Genomic DNA, 18,003 nt, shown 5'->3' with positions numbered 1-18,003 from the left:
CCAGTAAAAGCATTGACTGATGTTCACTGTCATAATGACCTTTGAAAGGCTGGTGCTATGTTCCAGTATTCTACCACAAAGTCTTGCTATCACTGCCACTCCTTTATCAGAACTGGGATCTCTTCGGCTCCTGATGAATGTATTGATTTAAAGATAAGACTCCCTTTTGGGATGGGGGACCTGGCTGAGGAGGTGGTGTGAAATGTAGAGATTACTGCAGCACACTAATGTGAGAGTTAGAGTCCAACATCCGCACTGTGTTCAGCATAATTAGAGCACTGGCACACACACACATACGCACGTCTTTGAAGCATATGCAGCATAAGTCCACAGACTTTCAGAGGAGCTCAGTCCTGCCTGGGAAGGTTGCTCACTGGATATCATGTGCAGAATAATTTGCCCTCTCGGTCCCCCGACAGACTATACTATGGAGCTAGAGGCCTGACTTCCCACTGCTGCCCCCACTACAGCAGATCTGGACATACATACTTTGGTTTTTAAAATATAAATAATTACAAATATATTTTCTGTCAGTTAATTCAAGGAGTATTTATAAGACTCTTGCTCTTGTGCTGTACTTTTGCTAATTGCAGCTTTCTATCTGGATTGAGGCAGTGTTTCCCAGTCCTTGTCTTCCCCTTGACTGAAACGTTGACTGCATTTGCTTGATTGATCAATACCTAAAACACATTCCCAGGCTGTAGACATTGTTTATGTAGGGTGATTTATAAGGGGTAGTAGGATTGGCTCACTCAGGAACCAGGCTTGGCAGTGTGGGTCAGAAGTCGAGAAGGCCAGAGTAGTGCTGGCTGGATGTGCCTGGAGCCCTCCTCTCTCTCCTGACCCCTCCTGACCCCTAACACAGGAAGTCTCAAGCTCTGCTCTTGATCTCTTTTCCTGGATTTTTGTCGGAGAGGCTCCAGGAAGAGGCATCCAGACATCTGGGCTATTTTGCTCTGATGGCTGGCGTGGAGTTAGGAGCCGGGAGACCGGGGGGTCCCAGAGCCCCAGTGCCGGGCAACTGTTTCTATAACTACAGCAGGAGTAAAGCGGGGGATGGGAATTCAGTCTCGCAACAGGATTTCCACTTAGGGCAAAACATGGAGTGATGCATCAGTAACCAATTCTAGTTTGTTTTACGTGACCTGGCTTTCTATGATTTATAAATTTTGAAACCAATTAATAAGTGAATAAATACATAAAATCTCTTGGGAAATAATCTCTGTTTTCCAGCCTCCTTTGCTCTCCAATATGAAAGTTGAGTGCAGTTTAATTCAGGCTGGGGCCACCATGAGAGTTGAGTGATGTCCTTATGTTCTACAGCGATCTCTGGTTTTTGTTTGTGTGGTTTTTTAATATAAAGTCTTTCTCTGGTGCGCTCACTGTCATCAGGAGGGTGGCTTCCCAGAACTCCTCTGCTTCAGCGGTCCCCGTGGCACGGCAAGACAGATGGCGTCCCTCTCTTAACCCATAGGAATAGCCGGGCTAATTGCCATGCCAGTTAAGGCAATGTGGGGCATGGGGGGATGCAATCCAGACACTACAAGAAATGCAAAAATCCTCTAAGCCTGCAGCTTTGTAGGAAGTGGAGGTTCTTGCTGTGTGCCTGCTGCACAGTATTGCGGCTCCCCTGACCTCTTAGGCCCCGTTCAAGAGTGTGGCTCAAGTCAGCAGAGTGACCACAGACCAGTATAGCATGCTCATCCTTTCTGTGGCAGCTCCTTCCTTTAATTTGATCAGAAGATGGATTTGGCATCATGTCCCTCTAACTCAGTGCCCCTTAGCTCTGTTTATATTGTGGTCTTTGTATCTCTGTTTCTATCTGGCTGTGCCTCTCCGAACCATAAAGTTTGAACACTGCATCTGAGAACCACTACTTGTCAAATGCCATCCTGCAAAAACAACAAAAATAATTAACATATAAATGGCAATCCAAAGGGGAAAATGTTCACATACATGAGTGAAGGGGAGCACCTTTATTAAAGCACATTTTCTGAACCCTGTCTTTGTGAAGCACACTGCTTTTTTACCAGTGGCCTGTCCCTTCAGAGTCCATGATCAAAGTGTTTTGCCACTATTTCTGTGTAGCGCATCCTCTCTGCATTCTTGCCGTCACACAGGATGCAGGCCACACAGACAGCATGGAAACCAGAGGACTGGACACAGTCACAATCGCACTGTGCCAACACTGTGGCAGCAGTATGGCGGCAATGAAGCAGCTGAGAGAAGATTTGCCCAGAAATAGTTTCGGAAACTGACTGCTTAATGCCTGAGTTCTGGGAGTATCATTAGACAAGGGGGAATGTGTGTATTTGCATTGTGATGACGTGTACATTTTCAACATCAGTCTGGGAACGAAATAGATGGCTTACATTAGTTATATCTGTGCTGATAATAAAAAGAGAGAGAATGAAAGAAAAAAAACTAAAACCAATATGCAGTGGGGTGGCAGTTTGAATACCATCTGTGTTTGAGAAAAGTGTTCCGAAGTCATTCAACCGGAGCTGTCAGATTTTCAGTTCGAAGAGCTTGATTAATGGCTCAGATTTATTTAAAGTATTATTGTGTTTTTCCGTGCTGTTTCCTGACAGTGCAAGTTATGATCCTGTGTGGAATATTATATGTTGTGCAGTAAGAAAGAAATGGAAGTTCACTTTGCGCAGCTGGAGCCAAGATCATTACAAATACATAAATGAGACTTATTATAGGTAGCCGGGTCAACTAGAGCCATCCAGCACTGTAGACAGAGAATAATAAATTACTTAAGGAGGGCAGTCATCTCATTGAGCTCAGCTGGTTTCTGTCAGGTTTTCAAATCCACACACTCTGCCAGCCATTTTTTGAAGGGCCACAGTCCACATTAACTACTTGACAGGCCAAGGTGTTGAAGACCCCCACAATTCCTATTTTCAGGGCTAAAAGCAATTGTTGTATTTATTCTAATGTGCAAAGGATAAAATCCCAAATTTGTTGTAATAATTGCTTATTTTTTCTTTCCTCTATACCTCACCCTTACCATAATTATTGTCTTCATTATTATTAACCACCTGCTATGTTCACTGATGAAAAATGCAAATTGAACTTTACCTCAGTGTTGAAACCACTTCCTATTTTTATACTCTTTCCTGCAAACGTATTTTCTTTAGTTGACAGATTTTAACTCCCAAGTTAGATTGAAAAATAGCACTTAACAGTAAAATTAAATGTGTGTGTCTATACAGTATATGTAGCTATGTACACCGATCAGCCATAACATTATGACCACCTGCCTAATATTGTGTAGGTCCCCCTTTTGCCACCAAAACAGCCCTGACCCGTCGAGGCATGGACTCCACTAGACCTCTGAAGGTGTGCTGTGGTATCTGGCACCAAGACATCACCAGCAGATCCTTTAAGTCCTGTAAGTTGCAAGGTGGGGCCACCATGGATCGGACTTGTTTGTCCAGCACATCCCACAGATGCTTGATTGGATTGAGATCTGGGGAATTTGGAGGCCAAGTCATCACCTTAAACTCGTGATTCATCAGACCAGACCACCACCTTCCATTGCTCCGTGGTCCAGTTCTGATGCTCACGTGCCCATTGTAGGTGCTTTTGGCAGTGGACAGGGGTCAGCATGGGCACCCTGACTGGTCTGCGGCTTTGCAGCCCCATACGCAACAAACTGCGATGCACTGTGTGTTCTGACACCTTTCTATCAGAACCAGCATTAACTTTTTCAGCAATTTGAGCTACAGTAGCTCGTCTGTTGGATCGGAACACACGGGCCAGCCTTCGCTCCCCACGTGCATCAGTGAGCCTTGGCCGCCCATGACCCTGTCGCCGGTTCACCGCTTTTCCTTCCTTGGACCACTTTTGATAGGTACTGACCACTGCAGACCGGGAACACCCCACAAGAGCTGCAGTTTTGGAGATGCTCTGACCCAGTCGTCTAGCCATCACAATTTGGCCCTTGTCAAAGTCGCTCAGATCCTTACGCTTGCCCATTTTTCCTGCTTCTAACACATCAACTTTGAGGACAAAATGTTCACTTGCTGCCTAATATATCCCACCCACTGACAGGTGGCATGATAACGAGATTATCAGTGTTATTAACTTCACCTGTCAGTGGTCATAATGTGGTCATAATGTGGTCACAGCATAGACGAGTCACAAATCAAGCAACATATATATTTTTAGACACCTTATAATTTTTTTTTTTTTTCTTGAAACACTGAGTCTGCTGGTTTTGATTTTCTGAAGTGGTAGCTTCATTCAATCAAAGAATGTCACACACAATGGAAACCAATCCATCTGCCATCTCACACATATATCTAAACATTGTTCCTGCACAAAAGGGGAGCTGTTGTTGTGCGGGGGGACGAAAACAAGGTTTAGATTTAGTAACATGCACAAACTGGCACCTACATCGGCAGTGTGTCAAAGCCCAACATGCCTGGTCTGTTAAAGCCACTGCATTACAGTGGCACTGAAAGCAAAGCTCGATAACTGCTCTAGATTGGTTTTGTTTGGTTTTTATTTTTTAAGCAGTCACTGAGAATGTGACAGAACACAGTAAACAAATCTATTGGCACTAGAAGCAGCAAACACTGAACACTGATTGCACTTCAGCAGAAATTGAATACAAACAAGCCAATACACTTTGATCTTTGAAGTTTTGATTGCTGCATCATACCACCAGCTTTTTCTGTGTCCCCCCACCCCCCCCTCTCTTTTGTACCCACAAAGTGCACTGAGCTTTTTCTTGCAGCACTGAAATCACGGTTGCAAAGATGCTGCCAATTTGGAGCTTGGCAAAACTAAGACCATTGTTACTCTGCTTCTTACTCATCTTTAAAGCTTAAGAAAATTTGAGAATTCAAAAAATGTATAGATTGTATTGCTTTAGGTGCAAAAGTCATTGAAATTTGAAACCTTGAATTACTTTGTTAGTCAAACTCCAGTTGTTCCAACTCGATTGCATACCTTTAGCATTACACTGAATTTTTACAAATAACATTAAACATTTTAAATTATTATTATTAGTAGTAATAGTATTAGGTAATGTGGTTATTGTTGTTTTTGAGTGTTTTTGTAATGTAATGTAATGTAATGTACACTACCCAGCCAGTCACGTTTTGCATTGCGAGTACAAGCAGCAGAGCTATAACATCGTGGAGAGGACTGATGCAGCTCTCGCATGGCAGAGCTCACAGCAGTGCAGTACACCAAAGGAGTCACGGCTGTGCAAAGAACCTGGGGAAACCCCTGGCCAACACAAGCCAATCCAACCCCTGCCGATCTTGACCGGTTGCGTCAGTGGGCTATGACCCGGTCTATACTGAAACCAGCACTGCCTGGATCATAGGCCTTAATCTGCACTCTCCCAGCTGAACCAGTTGTGAGCACTGTATATAATGATGTTATTTACTCTTTTAAGAAGCGATTGGTCCTTGCCTGCCTTAATTTGTATGAAGGGAGAGAGGGAGAGAGAGAGAGAGAGAGAGAGAGGGAAGGTGCTCTGGACTGTGTTTTAATGGAGACAGTGTGATGTGATCTGTCCCCAGTTCTCCAGTGGAGGTAACTGGATCATGTTAAGGGGAAAGGGTACTGACCTCCCTGAACCACATGTGGCTTTAATGAGATTTTGGATACAGAAAGAGGCAGGTTTAATGTGGTTGTTGGAGCTTGGTGGAAGTGGGGGGTTGTTATCAGACCTTTTGCAGCTGAACTAACAATATTAAAACTTGGAGATCAGAAATGCTTAAAATACCCTACATGCATCACTGAAATAAAACCAACATATTAACCTATAACATATAAAACTCTCTTTCTCCATCATTGCCAGTAAAACAGATTTTTTAAAGTTTTTTTCCAATCTTCAAAGGCTGTCAGGATTCAGATTCGATCAGTGTTGGTTTTGGACCTTGGATCTTTTTTTATTAGTCTTTATTTGAGTCCAAGACTCTGTAGTCCCTGAAAGTGGTTTTATTTAGTTTCATGCTTCAGGAATGTGACACAATGTCTCAAAAATGTAAATCAAACAAACAACCAAATCCTGCCATTCACAATGCTTGTGCCAGTGACGCTTTCAATTTAAATGGTACAAAATGTACTGACTCTGGTGAGCCCTGAAATGGCAAGACGTTGTCTTCTCACTTTACATAGGATGTACCTTTGACTCACTAACCCGACTCATAACTATGATCGTTTTTACTGCTTCCCACCATAATTCCCACGTTTTTCAATAAAGTCTCCCAATTGCTGCTTTGTTTGGCGCAGTAAAAGCAGCCTTTTTTTTGTTTTCTTGTTTTTGTTTCAAGCTGCTTCCTATGTGCATTTTGCAGAAGGGTAGCTTCTGGCTGAAAGAGAGGGTTTACACAGGCTTGTTTCTCGACAGAATAAATAAATATGATTGTTAATGCTTTGCTTTGTTATATATTTTTTTACATTATTTTCATAATAGGGTAAAAGCTATTAGGTGCATATATCACTGACCAATACAAGTGCATGCTGGGTAGAGGCACGGGTATTCCCATAGGGAATCATTAAAACTCAAGCTCCAGCTACAGGATATGTAAAGAAACCAGAAATACAAGATGCACGCAATAAGATGAATCTATTTTTGGCAGGCTGATTTTAATTGGCCGCAAAAACTGCTTTATGGATGAGTTGAAATCATTCCTAAAGACATAACGTATCCAGAATACCAACACTGTCCTTCAGAAGAGATGTACAACTGAGCTCTGAACTCTTATGAATGATTCTTACTACATTGCCTGTATGTAAGCTTGTATGGTTCACAGCCGCTTGAATCTCTTTGGATCTGTTCAATGACAAATGATGATCATGTTGGTGTTGATGGTGATGAACACTGCTGTTTGATGTGCACATTTTTCTGAGAAATCTGCAGACGAGAGATTGTCTGTCTGTGACTGTAGTAGGGTGCAAATGTTATCTGTGTACTGACTTAATAAGATTGGGTTGGCCTGTTCTCAAAGGCATTGAGGAGTGGAAGATAGTGGCCTCCTTTTTCAGGGGATGGATCTTGTGTTTTGGGAGTTCCTGCTGTGCTGTGCTGTGCTGTGCTGTCCCAAAGTCCGGTGTGATAGGCATGTCAATGCTCACCCACGGGCCGGGCACCAGGCTGTCATCTCCTATCTCAGCCCAGCAGCCTGGTGAGGACGAGGATAGCTCAAATAGCTCATCAACACATCCGTCACTGATGGGACTGGGTAGTTTTGATTTTATTTATTTATGATTGTATGTATTTGATCTGTTTACATTTAAGTCTGTTGGCTAATTCCAGGCTGGAGAAATGCAGCAAAATGTCTGACCCACTTTTGTCACCTTCAGATAAGCCACCAGCTGGTTCTCCAGAACAGTCTTTAACTGCAATGGGGGGGGAAATAAATAAATAAATAGTTGGATTTAGCTTTTCCTTAGAGAATAAGGCTGGAGTGATCACCCAAGACAAATCCGAATGCAAAAAATAAAGTAAGGAAAGATGGGGGAAAAAAAACAACAACTTGATAGCAGAATTTGAATGACTTTTGTACTTCAAATTTTTGTACTTTTGAAAACAGCACAGGAAGGGAAACTTGAACATTCGCAACCTAAACGGATGTGGTTTGCCAAAAGGCTGATACATTTTTATTTTGAAACCTTATAATTTAAAAAATATTTTTAAAAAACGTACTCTAGGTGTGACCAGATTGGAGCAAGTCTGCACTCCTGCTGTCTTAAAAAATACTTAATGCCACAGAAATCATAAATGCTGTTTCCCCCATTCTCTTCAAAAGTAAAGCAATGGCCGTCCTGCCTCCATCCCCATGGCTTGCCAGTGGATTCATGTTAAACCATTTTCTTCAATGTGCAACAATCAGGATACAGATTGGGGAGGGGGGGGTGCCTGGAAATATATCCTATAAGGCATTTCACTTTCAATTTTTTAATATTTTTTAATGTTTAATAGGAGATTTTATAAAATACATAGTTGATGATTCTTTTTTCCACTGTAAATGTAATATCCGTATCTAGTAGCTCGTGGGTTTATTGCAGTTTCAGTTTATTATGGGTACATTGCATAACCTTATCTGAATGGTTGTGCTTCTCTAATGGGAAAGCAAGAACATAAAATCTGCCTCAATAAGGATCATCAGGTGAAGGTGAAACTTCAAAATAATTTTATTAAAACAATTTTAATTAAATGTAATTGACAAAGGATTATATATTTATTTTGGCCTTGTTTCTCAGAATAACACTTTTTTCCTTTGTTGCAGAATTATGTTTGTCATTGTATAAGGTTATATGCCAAATACAAAAATATATTTTATGTTCCTTCACAGATTCTAATGAAGAGCTGTCTTCAAATCTGGCAGAGAATATGTCATTCTGTATGTCAGCTGTTTGATATCGTGCTACATAGAAGAATAAACAAAAGTGCTTACTGCAAGACAGGGTGTTTATGCAATTAAACCTGAATTGAATTAATAATTGTCAGGAAGCACTCCAGAAGAGAGGATAACAGAAGGTGCACAAGGAAAATAAAAATGGCCTGTTGTCACTGTCTAAGCAAAAACAGGATTCAGCTTTCTCTATGTTCTCTATGTACTGTTCTGTAAAAATATATAATTAAAACCATGGCAAAATGACAAAACCTAGCATATTGAATGTTATTTATATTGCTTTATATTTATTTCATTTAAAAAAATTGGGGCATAGAAAAACAAAATGTGGCAATTTAAAAAATGTATCGCCACTTTATTGTGCCACATGATGGTGCCGTATTTGTGTGTGCTATATAACAGAAGACTGTTGTCATTGCTTCTTCCTGAAGCGCAGTTATGATTTTTATTTGAATACAAATTAAAACAAAATCAGCATAAAAAGGTCCACAGCATAAATTGTTAAATTAATACAGTATGAAACAATACACTCTGAAATCGTAATCCAGAAATACCACCTCGAAATAATTCACGAGTCTACTGTCATGACCTTTTACCAGCATGTAAGCCCAGCCAGTGTTAGATGTGCAGTCCTGCCCAGTATAGGAGAACTGTCCAATATAAATATCCTCTTTCTGTCTCTGTCTTCTCCATTTAGTATACGATTATTTGTTGCATCTATTATGTCAAGGTTGCTTGTTTTAATATGACAGGTCTGTTAAAATGCTTTTTGGATTTAATAGATCTGTCTGTAGTTTTTCTGTCTGTATTTTATGTATATGTTGATACTGTAAGGGTCTGATGATTTACTGTGTAGAAAGAATATAAACTTCAATGTGTGTACTATGTTTGTATGTCATGTATCTGTCATATATTTCAATGCACTATGTACATTTGTATTTTTGTACCATCTCTGCATACCTCCTTTCTGCCATGGCGATGTACTTATTAACAACCTTCCTCTCTCTCCTGCAGGATGGTTCCAAGCAGAAGCAGGTGCGCAAGAAGACCGTGTCCTTCAGCAGCATGCCAAATGACCGTAAGATCAACAGCACAGCCGCCTGCATGGCCTTCATGATGGAGGGCTGCGAGATGAAGAAAGTGCGCTCCAACTCGCGCATGTACAACCGTTACTTCATCCTGGACTCCGACATGCGCTACCTGCGCTGGGAACCTTCCAAGAAGGACTCGGAGAAGGCCAAGCTGGAGATCAAGAGCATCAAAGAGGTGCGCCTGGGGAAGAAGACCCCTGTGCTGCGCAGCAACGGCCTCTCAGACCAGTTCCCCGAAGAGTGTGCCTTTTCCATTATCTACGGGGAGAACTATGAGTCCCTGGACTTGGTGGCAAGCACAGCGGACATTGTCAACACCTGGGTTATGGGACTGAGGTACCTGGTGTCCTACGGGAGGCACACGGTCGACGTCATTGAGGCCAACCAGCCGGGGTTGAGGACATCGTGGATCGGCTCTGTGTTTGAGGTGGCCGACGTGGAAAAAGAAAGACAGATCGACCTCGGAATGGCCACCCAGATCATCAAAAGCCTCAACCCAGGCATGAAGGCATCCAGGATCGAGCTGAAGTTCAAGGAGCTGCAGAAGGCCAGGGATCAGTATGGGGTAGGAATAACCCTGGACGTCTTCACTGAGGCTTACTGCGAGCTCTGCACCCGCCCAGAGATCTTCTTCCTTCTAGTACAGTTCTCCAGCAACAAGGAGTATCTGGACTGCAAGGACCTGATGCTCTTCGTGGAGGTGGAGCAAGGCATGGAAGGGGTTACGGAAGATATGTGCATGGAGATCATCCACAAGTACGAGTCATCAGCGGAAGGCAAGGAACGGGGCTACCTCTCCATTGATGGCTTCACACGCTACCTCCTCTCCCTTGAGTGCCACATCTTCGACCCGCAGCACAAGAAGGTCTGCCAGGACATGACCCAGCCTTTGTCGCACTACTACATCAACTCCTCGCACAACGCTTCTCTCCTAGAAGATCACTTCTGGGGCTCCTCAGACATCAGCGGCTACATCCGGACACTGAAGATGGGGTGCCGGAGCCTGGAGGTGGTGGTCTGGGATGGCCCCGACAACGAGCCCTTGATCTACGTTGGGAATTCGGCTGAACCTCACGTCGCCTTCTGCAAGGTTGTTGACGTGATCAACCAGTACGCCTTCGAGATCTCAGAGTACCCTTTGATCCTCTGCCTGGTGACCCACTGCTCTGTGCACCAGCAAAAGGTCATGGCCCAGCACATTAAGAAGATCTTGGGGGACAAGCTGTACCTAGATCCTCCTGATGCAGAGGAGCACTACCTGCCTTCGCCGGAGAAGCTCAAAGGCAAGATCCTTCTAAAGGGGAAGAAGCTGCCACCAAACTACCCAGATTCAGAAGGGGAAGTCACGGACGAAGATGAAGGGATGGAGCTTTCGAGAAGGCTCGGGGAGGAGGACAAGGAGCATCTCAACGGGCTTGTCTGCAAAAGGCTCCGGCTGTGCAAGGAGCTGTCAGACCTGGTGTCCCTGTGCAAATCTGTTCAATTCAGAGACTTTGAGGTGTCTAGGAGATACCAGAAGTACTGGGAGACGTGCTCCTTCAACGAAGTGGACGCCAACAGGTTTGCCAACGAATACCCTGAGGACTTCGTGAGCTACAATAAAAGGTTCCTCTCCCGGGTGTTCCCCAGTCCTATGCGGATAGATGCCAGTAACATGAACCCTCAGGACTTCTGGAAGTGCGGCTGCCAGATAGTGGCCATGAACTATCAGACTCCCGGCCTGATGATGGACCTCAACTTGGGCTGGTTCCGGCAAAACGGGAACTGTGGCTACGTGTTGCGGCCTGCCATCATGAGAGAGGAGGTGTCATACTTCAGCGCCAATGCCAAGGACTCATTACCAGGGGTGTCGGCGCAGCTTCTGCACATTAAGATCATCAGTGGCCAGAACCTGCCCAAGCCCAAAGGGTCTGCAGCCAAGGGGGATGTGGTAGAGCCCTACATCTACGTGGAGATCCATGGCATCCCAGCAGACTGCGCTGAGCAAAGGACAAAGACGGTCTCTCAGAATGGAGACAACCCCATCTTCGATGAGAGCTTTGAGTTTCAGATCAACCTGCCCGAGCTGGCAGTGCTGCGCTTTGTGGTGCTGGATGACGACTACATTGGGGATGAGTTCATCGCCCAGTACACCATCCCCTTCGAGTGCCTGCAGCCGGGGTACAGGCACGTCCCACTGCAGTCGCTGACTGGGGAGTTCCTGACCAACACCACCTTGTTCGTACACATAGCCATCACCAACCGGCGCGGCGGGGGCAAGGCGCACAAGCGGGGATTGTCGGTGCGCAAGGGGAGGAAGGCGAGAGAGTACACCTCCACCAAAACCACAGGGATCAAGGCCGTTGACGAGCTCTTCAGGGCCGCCACCCAGCCACTCCGAGAGGCAACGGATCTCAGGGAAAATGTACAGGTATGCCACTCTGTGCTTTAGCTTTGAGATCAAGCATACTGCAAAAAAGCCGACAATCATGCATTTGAGCTCAGATCTGCTCTATGGTGTCAGCATGGCTTAACATGACACTACAGTCAGTTTCCATCAGTTCAATTCCCCATAAATAAATGAATTGAACTGCAAAAATGCACACTCAGGTTTCCCAGCATGCAGGACACCAATAAGAGTAAAGATCCCATTTCAATTTAAACACTCCCATATAGTTACCAAGCAACCATAAACCTATAACCTTTACTGTCTGAATCAGGTCAGCCTTCCTTAAGACCTATATCTTCAGCATACAATGATCAGGAATCTGGCTCTTGACAGCAGAAATACTTTTACAAATATGGTTTAAAATAACTGCTCAAAACATTGTTTCCGTGCTTTTTGCTCACCATATCTAAAAATCACCCATTCCTTGGTGTTTTGATTTTGGTTTAAAACTGCTACACTAAAATCATATCAGGTTTCAAATGTGTCTTGGGTTTACTTCTAAACGGAGTCGGGCCTGGAACATCACGCTGTTGAAATCACAGTGCTGTATTGTAAAGCACTGCTTCTCCTGGAAAATAAAAACACAATCGGAACGTGAGCGAGAACTGGATGAGGCAGTGAAAGTATAGGTGAGGGGTGGCTTTTAAGTGTGCACTCAAATAAACTGGAAGGGGGTGGTTTCAGCATGATTCTGAACTTTTAATTTTCTGTTTACAGATTCTGAAGCAGCCTCTGAAAAGAATGGTACTTAATTGCTAATTGCTTTATATTTACATGTAACAAAAGCAGCAGGCTGTAGAAATGGGGGGGGGACAATTACAGGTGTATCAAAAGGATAATTGTCAGCGCTGTCTGCCTGATACTTTCACGGTTGTGTTGCCAGACTCTTTCCGAACTCCATTGCAAATTTCCCAAATATGATTGTTGGATTGTAAATTGAAGAAGCACAGTGAGGAAAAAATAATGGATGTTCACTTTATTGTCTGATTTATGGTTGTCCCAACCTTGCAGTGTACACAGTTAAAGGAAGGCAGTGGTTTGTAATTGTGTGAAGCTTAAAACATGATTGATAATTAGTAGTAGTAGTAGTAGTAGTAGTAGTAGTATACATTACACATAATCAGAAAGTGCTTCACTGACAGAAATAAAAACATACATTTTTGTATTACTATTATTATAACTACTTCTAATACTATTGGGCTGATACATTTTTCCAAGATGACCCATGTACAAAACCTCAATTAGCCTACACTTACAGAGTTGCATAGTGCAAAATTGAAGTGTAGTGGAGGGTTGTCCCAAAAATAAGGAATTCACCTTTAAGCACGAGGCAGTACAAGATACAGCAACTGCAGTGAAGGCAAGGAAAGACTACCATACAGTGCACTTGAACAGGGATCACGTTGTCTTCAGAATTACAAAGCTTGCCCGTACCCACGTTGTGATTCTGCAGGCAGGTGCGTGAGAGAGTGTGGGTAGCTCCTTCAGTCTTTGCTCCTTGTTAGATTAAATCCCTCTAGCTTTGGACCTACACTAAGAAGGCTTGTGTGCTGCAAAACAATGCTCTTCCTTCCAGGAGCTGACTTGGCAATTCCAATGGGAATGGCTATGGTTCAAATAATGGCACCGGAGACCCCTCCAAGAGCAGGAGGATGGTCTATTCAAGCCACCTGATTAAGGGTGTGTGGGAAAGTTCATATTGTATTGGCACAATCTGTTGTAAGGCTTCATTAAAGGACAGCTGTTTTTTAAAAAAAGGATTTAAAGATCATTTTAATGCTAGAATGCCTGAAAGAGTGTATACACCTAGATACAGTTGAATTTTCAAGGATGGAAAAATACATTTGGTTTTAAGGTTTTGTTTTTCTCTCTCCTTTTCAAGTACATTTGACCTTTATAGAGGGGGCTGATATTTTACATAGCATGTATGCATTCAGACATTTTCTCAACTAGGTTTTTTTCAAACGACATTAAAAGAACGTGCTGAGCACAGTCCTGCACACATTACATGGCACAAAAACGGTAAATTTTCCATCCTCTGTACCACCTACACACATTCAGTTATGTGTACAAGATGAACCAAATTAATAAACCTCGATCACAGTTTTGAAAATATGATATAGATGATATGGTATAAAAATATATAAAATTTAACACATTTGTAAGCCCTCCAAAATTACAGCATATGAAAACACATCCCACACATACATGTACTCAAATAGCATAAGCTTACACCTAAATCTAAAACAATACATACACCCATGCAGACATATGTGACTGTGTTGCTATGATAATGGAATACTATTGATTGTTTTGCTTCTGATCTTCTGATCCTGATCTTGTAAAAAAAATAAAACTTTTTACGTTTTTTGACACAACGAAACCTCCATGTTGAGGGGAGACAGAGATGGAGAGATGTATCTTGAGAAACAGGGGTCATATCCTAAAAGACCCCATATCAGATCCTTAAAAGAATCCTCAAATTTTGCAGTTAATTTAATGGTACCGATGAGTCACACAGAGCTCCTCACACAAGTAGAGGATTAAAACTCTTATTTCTTTCAATTCAGTTTATTTTTTATTTTTCAGAATTTATCTTCCTCCTTCCAACCCTAGGTTTATTTTTTATACGCTTCTTTTCCTTAGATACCCATGAATGAATTATTAATCATTCTGAATATTTTCTTCCCGAAGGCTGAAGTGTATTCAAAAAGAAAGGAGCTGTTAAAAATAGATTTCTCTCTCAAGGCACCATAATTTCGCAATGGAAGTAGCTGCCTGAGCACTATTCTTTCCCATTTTTAATATATGTCTTTCCCCCAAGTTAAGAGTGAGAATGTTAACTTTGAATTAGTGTCATAAAATAAATGTTTTTATTATTATTACTTTCCACTCTTTTTTGTTTCAGCACTGGGATGATATACATTAGTCTGCTTGCCAACCTGGCTTCAATATTGGATGCACTCTCACCGTGTAATTTTGTTTGTGGTCATGAATCAGGAATAATCAATATAAATGAACACAATTGACTTAAACGAACCTTGATATTTTGTGCACAAAATTATGCATTACCTGTGAATGTTTTTTTTTTTTTTTATAGTAGGCCCATAATAATGTCTGTGCTTTTGCATATTTATGTACCTAAACCCATATCTATGACACAGTTTTGTAATAGTGCTTACTAATTAGCCTAACTTGAATAATCAAATTTGATTGTAAAAAATATTAGATTAGAAGAACAAGCAACAAGTTACTCTGCACAAACTAATCTAAAAATGAAAGCTCAGTAGTATGGAATTACTTCAAAAGGCCATTAAATAATACAATATCTTGTTTGCTTAGGAGCGGTCTTCCCATTAGTACAAGTTGGTCGGTAGTTGTTGTTTTTTTAAATTATGTCCTTGTTGCTGGAAATTCTTTGATGAAAACCTCATGGCTGAAACACTGTTTTGGCATTCTAAAGCTGAAAGAAATGCACAAATGAAACATATTAACTTTGATTTATGTATTTCTATTTTTAAATGCTTTCAATTTGGGATTGCCAATTGTCCACTTGCATGCACATGTGCATCCTGTGAATTTGCACACCGTCAAGCTACCCACTTCTTTGCATAGTGCAAGTCCACACAGCACAAGCAGCAGAGCTCCAGCATGGTTGGGTGGACTGATGTGGCCCTCACTGGGAACGCTGCAGAGCTCACAGGGGCCCAGTATGCCATAGGGGTCACTATTGTGCACAAGCCAATGAAACGCTGTCTCACTTAAGTCTACACAATCCCAGCAGCACTCAGTTGTGTGTCAACTCCTGGGAAATCCCATTTACAGTCGGCTACAACACAATCCAGATTGGAACCAGTGCTGGCTGGACTGTGAGGCTCTTACTGGGTTGAGCAATTCGGAAGCCCTGAAATCCCTGTGATTTGGGAGAGTGCAGCCAGGTTTCAACAATGCACAGCTCTGAAAAGCAAAATTTCAAGCAAACCCCAAAACAATATCACAGACGGCAGTCTCCATTGATGAGGTAATCTGGGCACCGAGTTAGGACAATAGCAGAGTCTTTGCCAGGATATGGTCTCAGTCCAGTACATTGTATGCTGGCTCAAACCCCATTCAGGAAAATCGAGATAAATAAATCTAAGGGTGTAATTAGGCAGTATTCAGTGCATGATGTCATATGATGTAGCGCAGAGAGTCTGAAGGGTTAGCCTACATCCTAGGAGCTCACAGGCATTCAGTCCTAATTTGGACACGCAAAATACTGCTTTACATCATATGTATTAACCCACAAACAAAAGTGCACAGATTCTTCTATTTTACATGATGTCCTGCAGATTGAGTTTTGCTTGGTGTGCAGTTACGAAGTGGAACAGAAGGACAAAACAAAAAGCAAAGTATACAACATGAGATACAGGAATAATCCGTTATTTTCCTTTTAAGATCTTGTTAAACTTGTTGATTGTCTCGGTTCACTACTACCACTCCCAGTCTAACATTGGAGTGATGCAGACAATTCATACGCTCACTCACATATGCATGCACACACATGCTAACACACACAAACCCACACACTAACATGCATACACACTCACACTCACACTCACACACACGTCTGTGCACTAAATCACACATTGTCAAGCCATGTGCTTCTTGACAGCCTTTAATCAACCCAGTTTCTTTAAAACCTCATCCTTCCTGATCAAGTTTACCCTCTCAATCAGTATTGCACTAGTGTGTATCTGTCCCTCTGCCCCCCCACCTTCATAATGCAAACACTGTCAACTCGATGCCTGATCTGGACTGTGTGTAAATAAAATAAGTTTTATAAAAACATAAATAAATGATACTGAATTGTTCATTAATGTATTTGATACAAATATAACCAGAGGTTTTTATACAAGTGTAATGGATAGATGGACATGAGTAGTTTTTGTGTTCTTCTATTTTTTCTACATTTCTCTATAGCAACAAGCGCTTCATAAACAAAAAAGCTCTATTTGTGCAGTGCATCTGAGCAGGCTTTTGAAATAAGGAGATTGAGCTTATTAGTAATATGGCATACTGAAAATGTTTAGTGCTGGGGGAAGGGGAGTAATTGCATTTTTTTTCATAAATATTTATTTTGAAATATACATTAACCAGCAGTTTAATGTAGTAGATTGACCTTTCATATCATTAATGGTTACTTAACCAACCACTGCTTATAGTAGCCAGAGTACAACAGTATTATAATGAGTTAATGGCTATAATGTAATTGGATTTTTTAGTTTTTGCTTTCATGATTTAATTGCCGTACCCTGCAAAAGTGCCATTAGTAACTGTAATAGATTACATTGCTCAAATAATTACACATGCAATGAAAGCTTGATCAACAAAATCAATTGATTTCTGCGTTCCAAAAATAAATCCAAATACATCTTTTATGTTTTTTTTGTTCTGTGCTTTTCATAATGGAATAACCCATAATCATTCTTTCATTTATTTATTATTATTATGGGGTTGTAATAAAGGTTTTGCACTAGACATTATTGTGGCTTATATTTCTGTCAGAGATTGCACAGTTCAGGTAAACACTTCTAGTCCGCTTATGGGTAAGTAGCTTTAAAATGAAACCTGCAATCGCAGATCCAACACCAGTTCTGTGTTGCTTTGCATAAGGCAGATTTTTTAGAAGGCTCGTTTCTGAACAACACGTTTTATTAACAGGACCAGGAATGGAAGACTGCCCTGTTACTAAGTAGGCCCTAATTAAATTGTTCGCCAGAGGGTTTGCTTTTTTCCCTGTCATTGTCTCTCTTTTTGTTCTATTGAAATTGTGCCTCAACCCACTTCAAATCCGACAGTAAAAGCAGGAATGGATTGAAAAGGGAAGCTGCAGATACAGTAAAGAGGCCGGGGGGGAACCACTTCCAACAGAGTGATATGTGTGTGGAATTAATTCCCAAGTCCGTTAACTTGTGGTGGGGGAGTTAGAGAAACAGGATTTTAACAGATGCATAAGCTAGAAACCCAAGGAGCAAACTGACATTAAATGTAATGGGAAGGCCTGAAAGCTGTTGTTTTGCATGTGAATCGGTTTTATTTCTAGGCCTCTCTTGTT

The 18,003-nt window shown here is 41.9% G+C and overlaps 1 protein-coding gene across 1 annotated transcript in view; it reads left to right on the top strand.

Moving 5' to 3' along the window:
• Positions 1-18,003, top strand: part of LOC136740197 (inactive phospholipase C-like protein 2) — a 99,864-nt gene that overhangs the window by 48,197 nt on the left and 33,664 nt on the right. The window contains exon 2 of the mRNA XM_066698420.1: positions 9,402-11,888. Coding sequence (XP_066554517.1) covers positions 9,402-11,888 — 2,487 coding nt within the window. The remainder of the gene's footprint in view (positions 1-9,401; positions 11,889-18,003) is intronic.

This window comes from Amia ocellicauda, chromosome 3, assembly GCF_036373705.1.
Source record: "Amia ocellicauda isolate fAmiCal2 chromosome 3, fAmiCal2.hap1, whole genome shotgun sequence".
Lineage (NCBI taxonomy): Eukaryota > Metazoa > Chordata > Actinopteri > Amiiformes > Amiidae > Amia > Amia ocellicauda.
The sequence above is the reverse complement of the archived record's forward strand: the minus strand, read 5'-3'. Positions and strand labels throughout refer to the sequence as shown.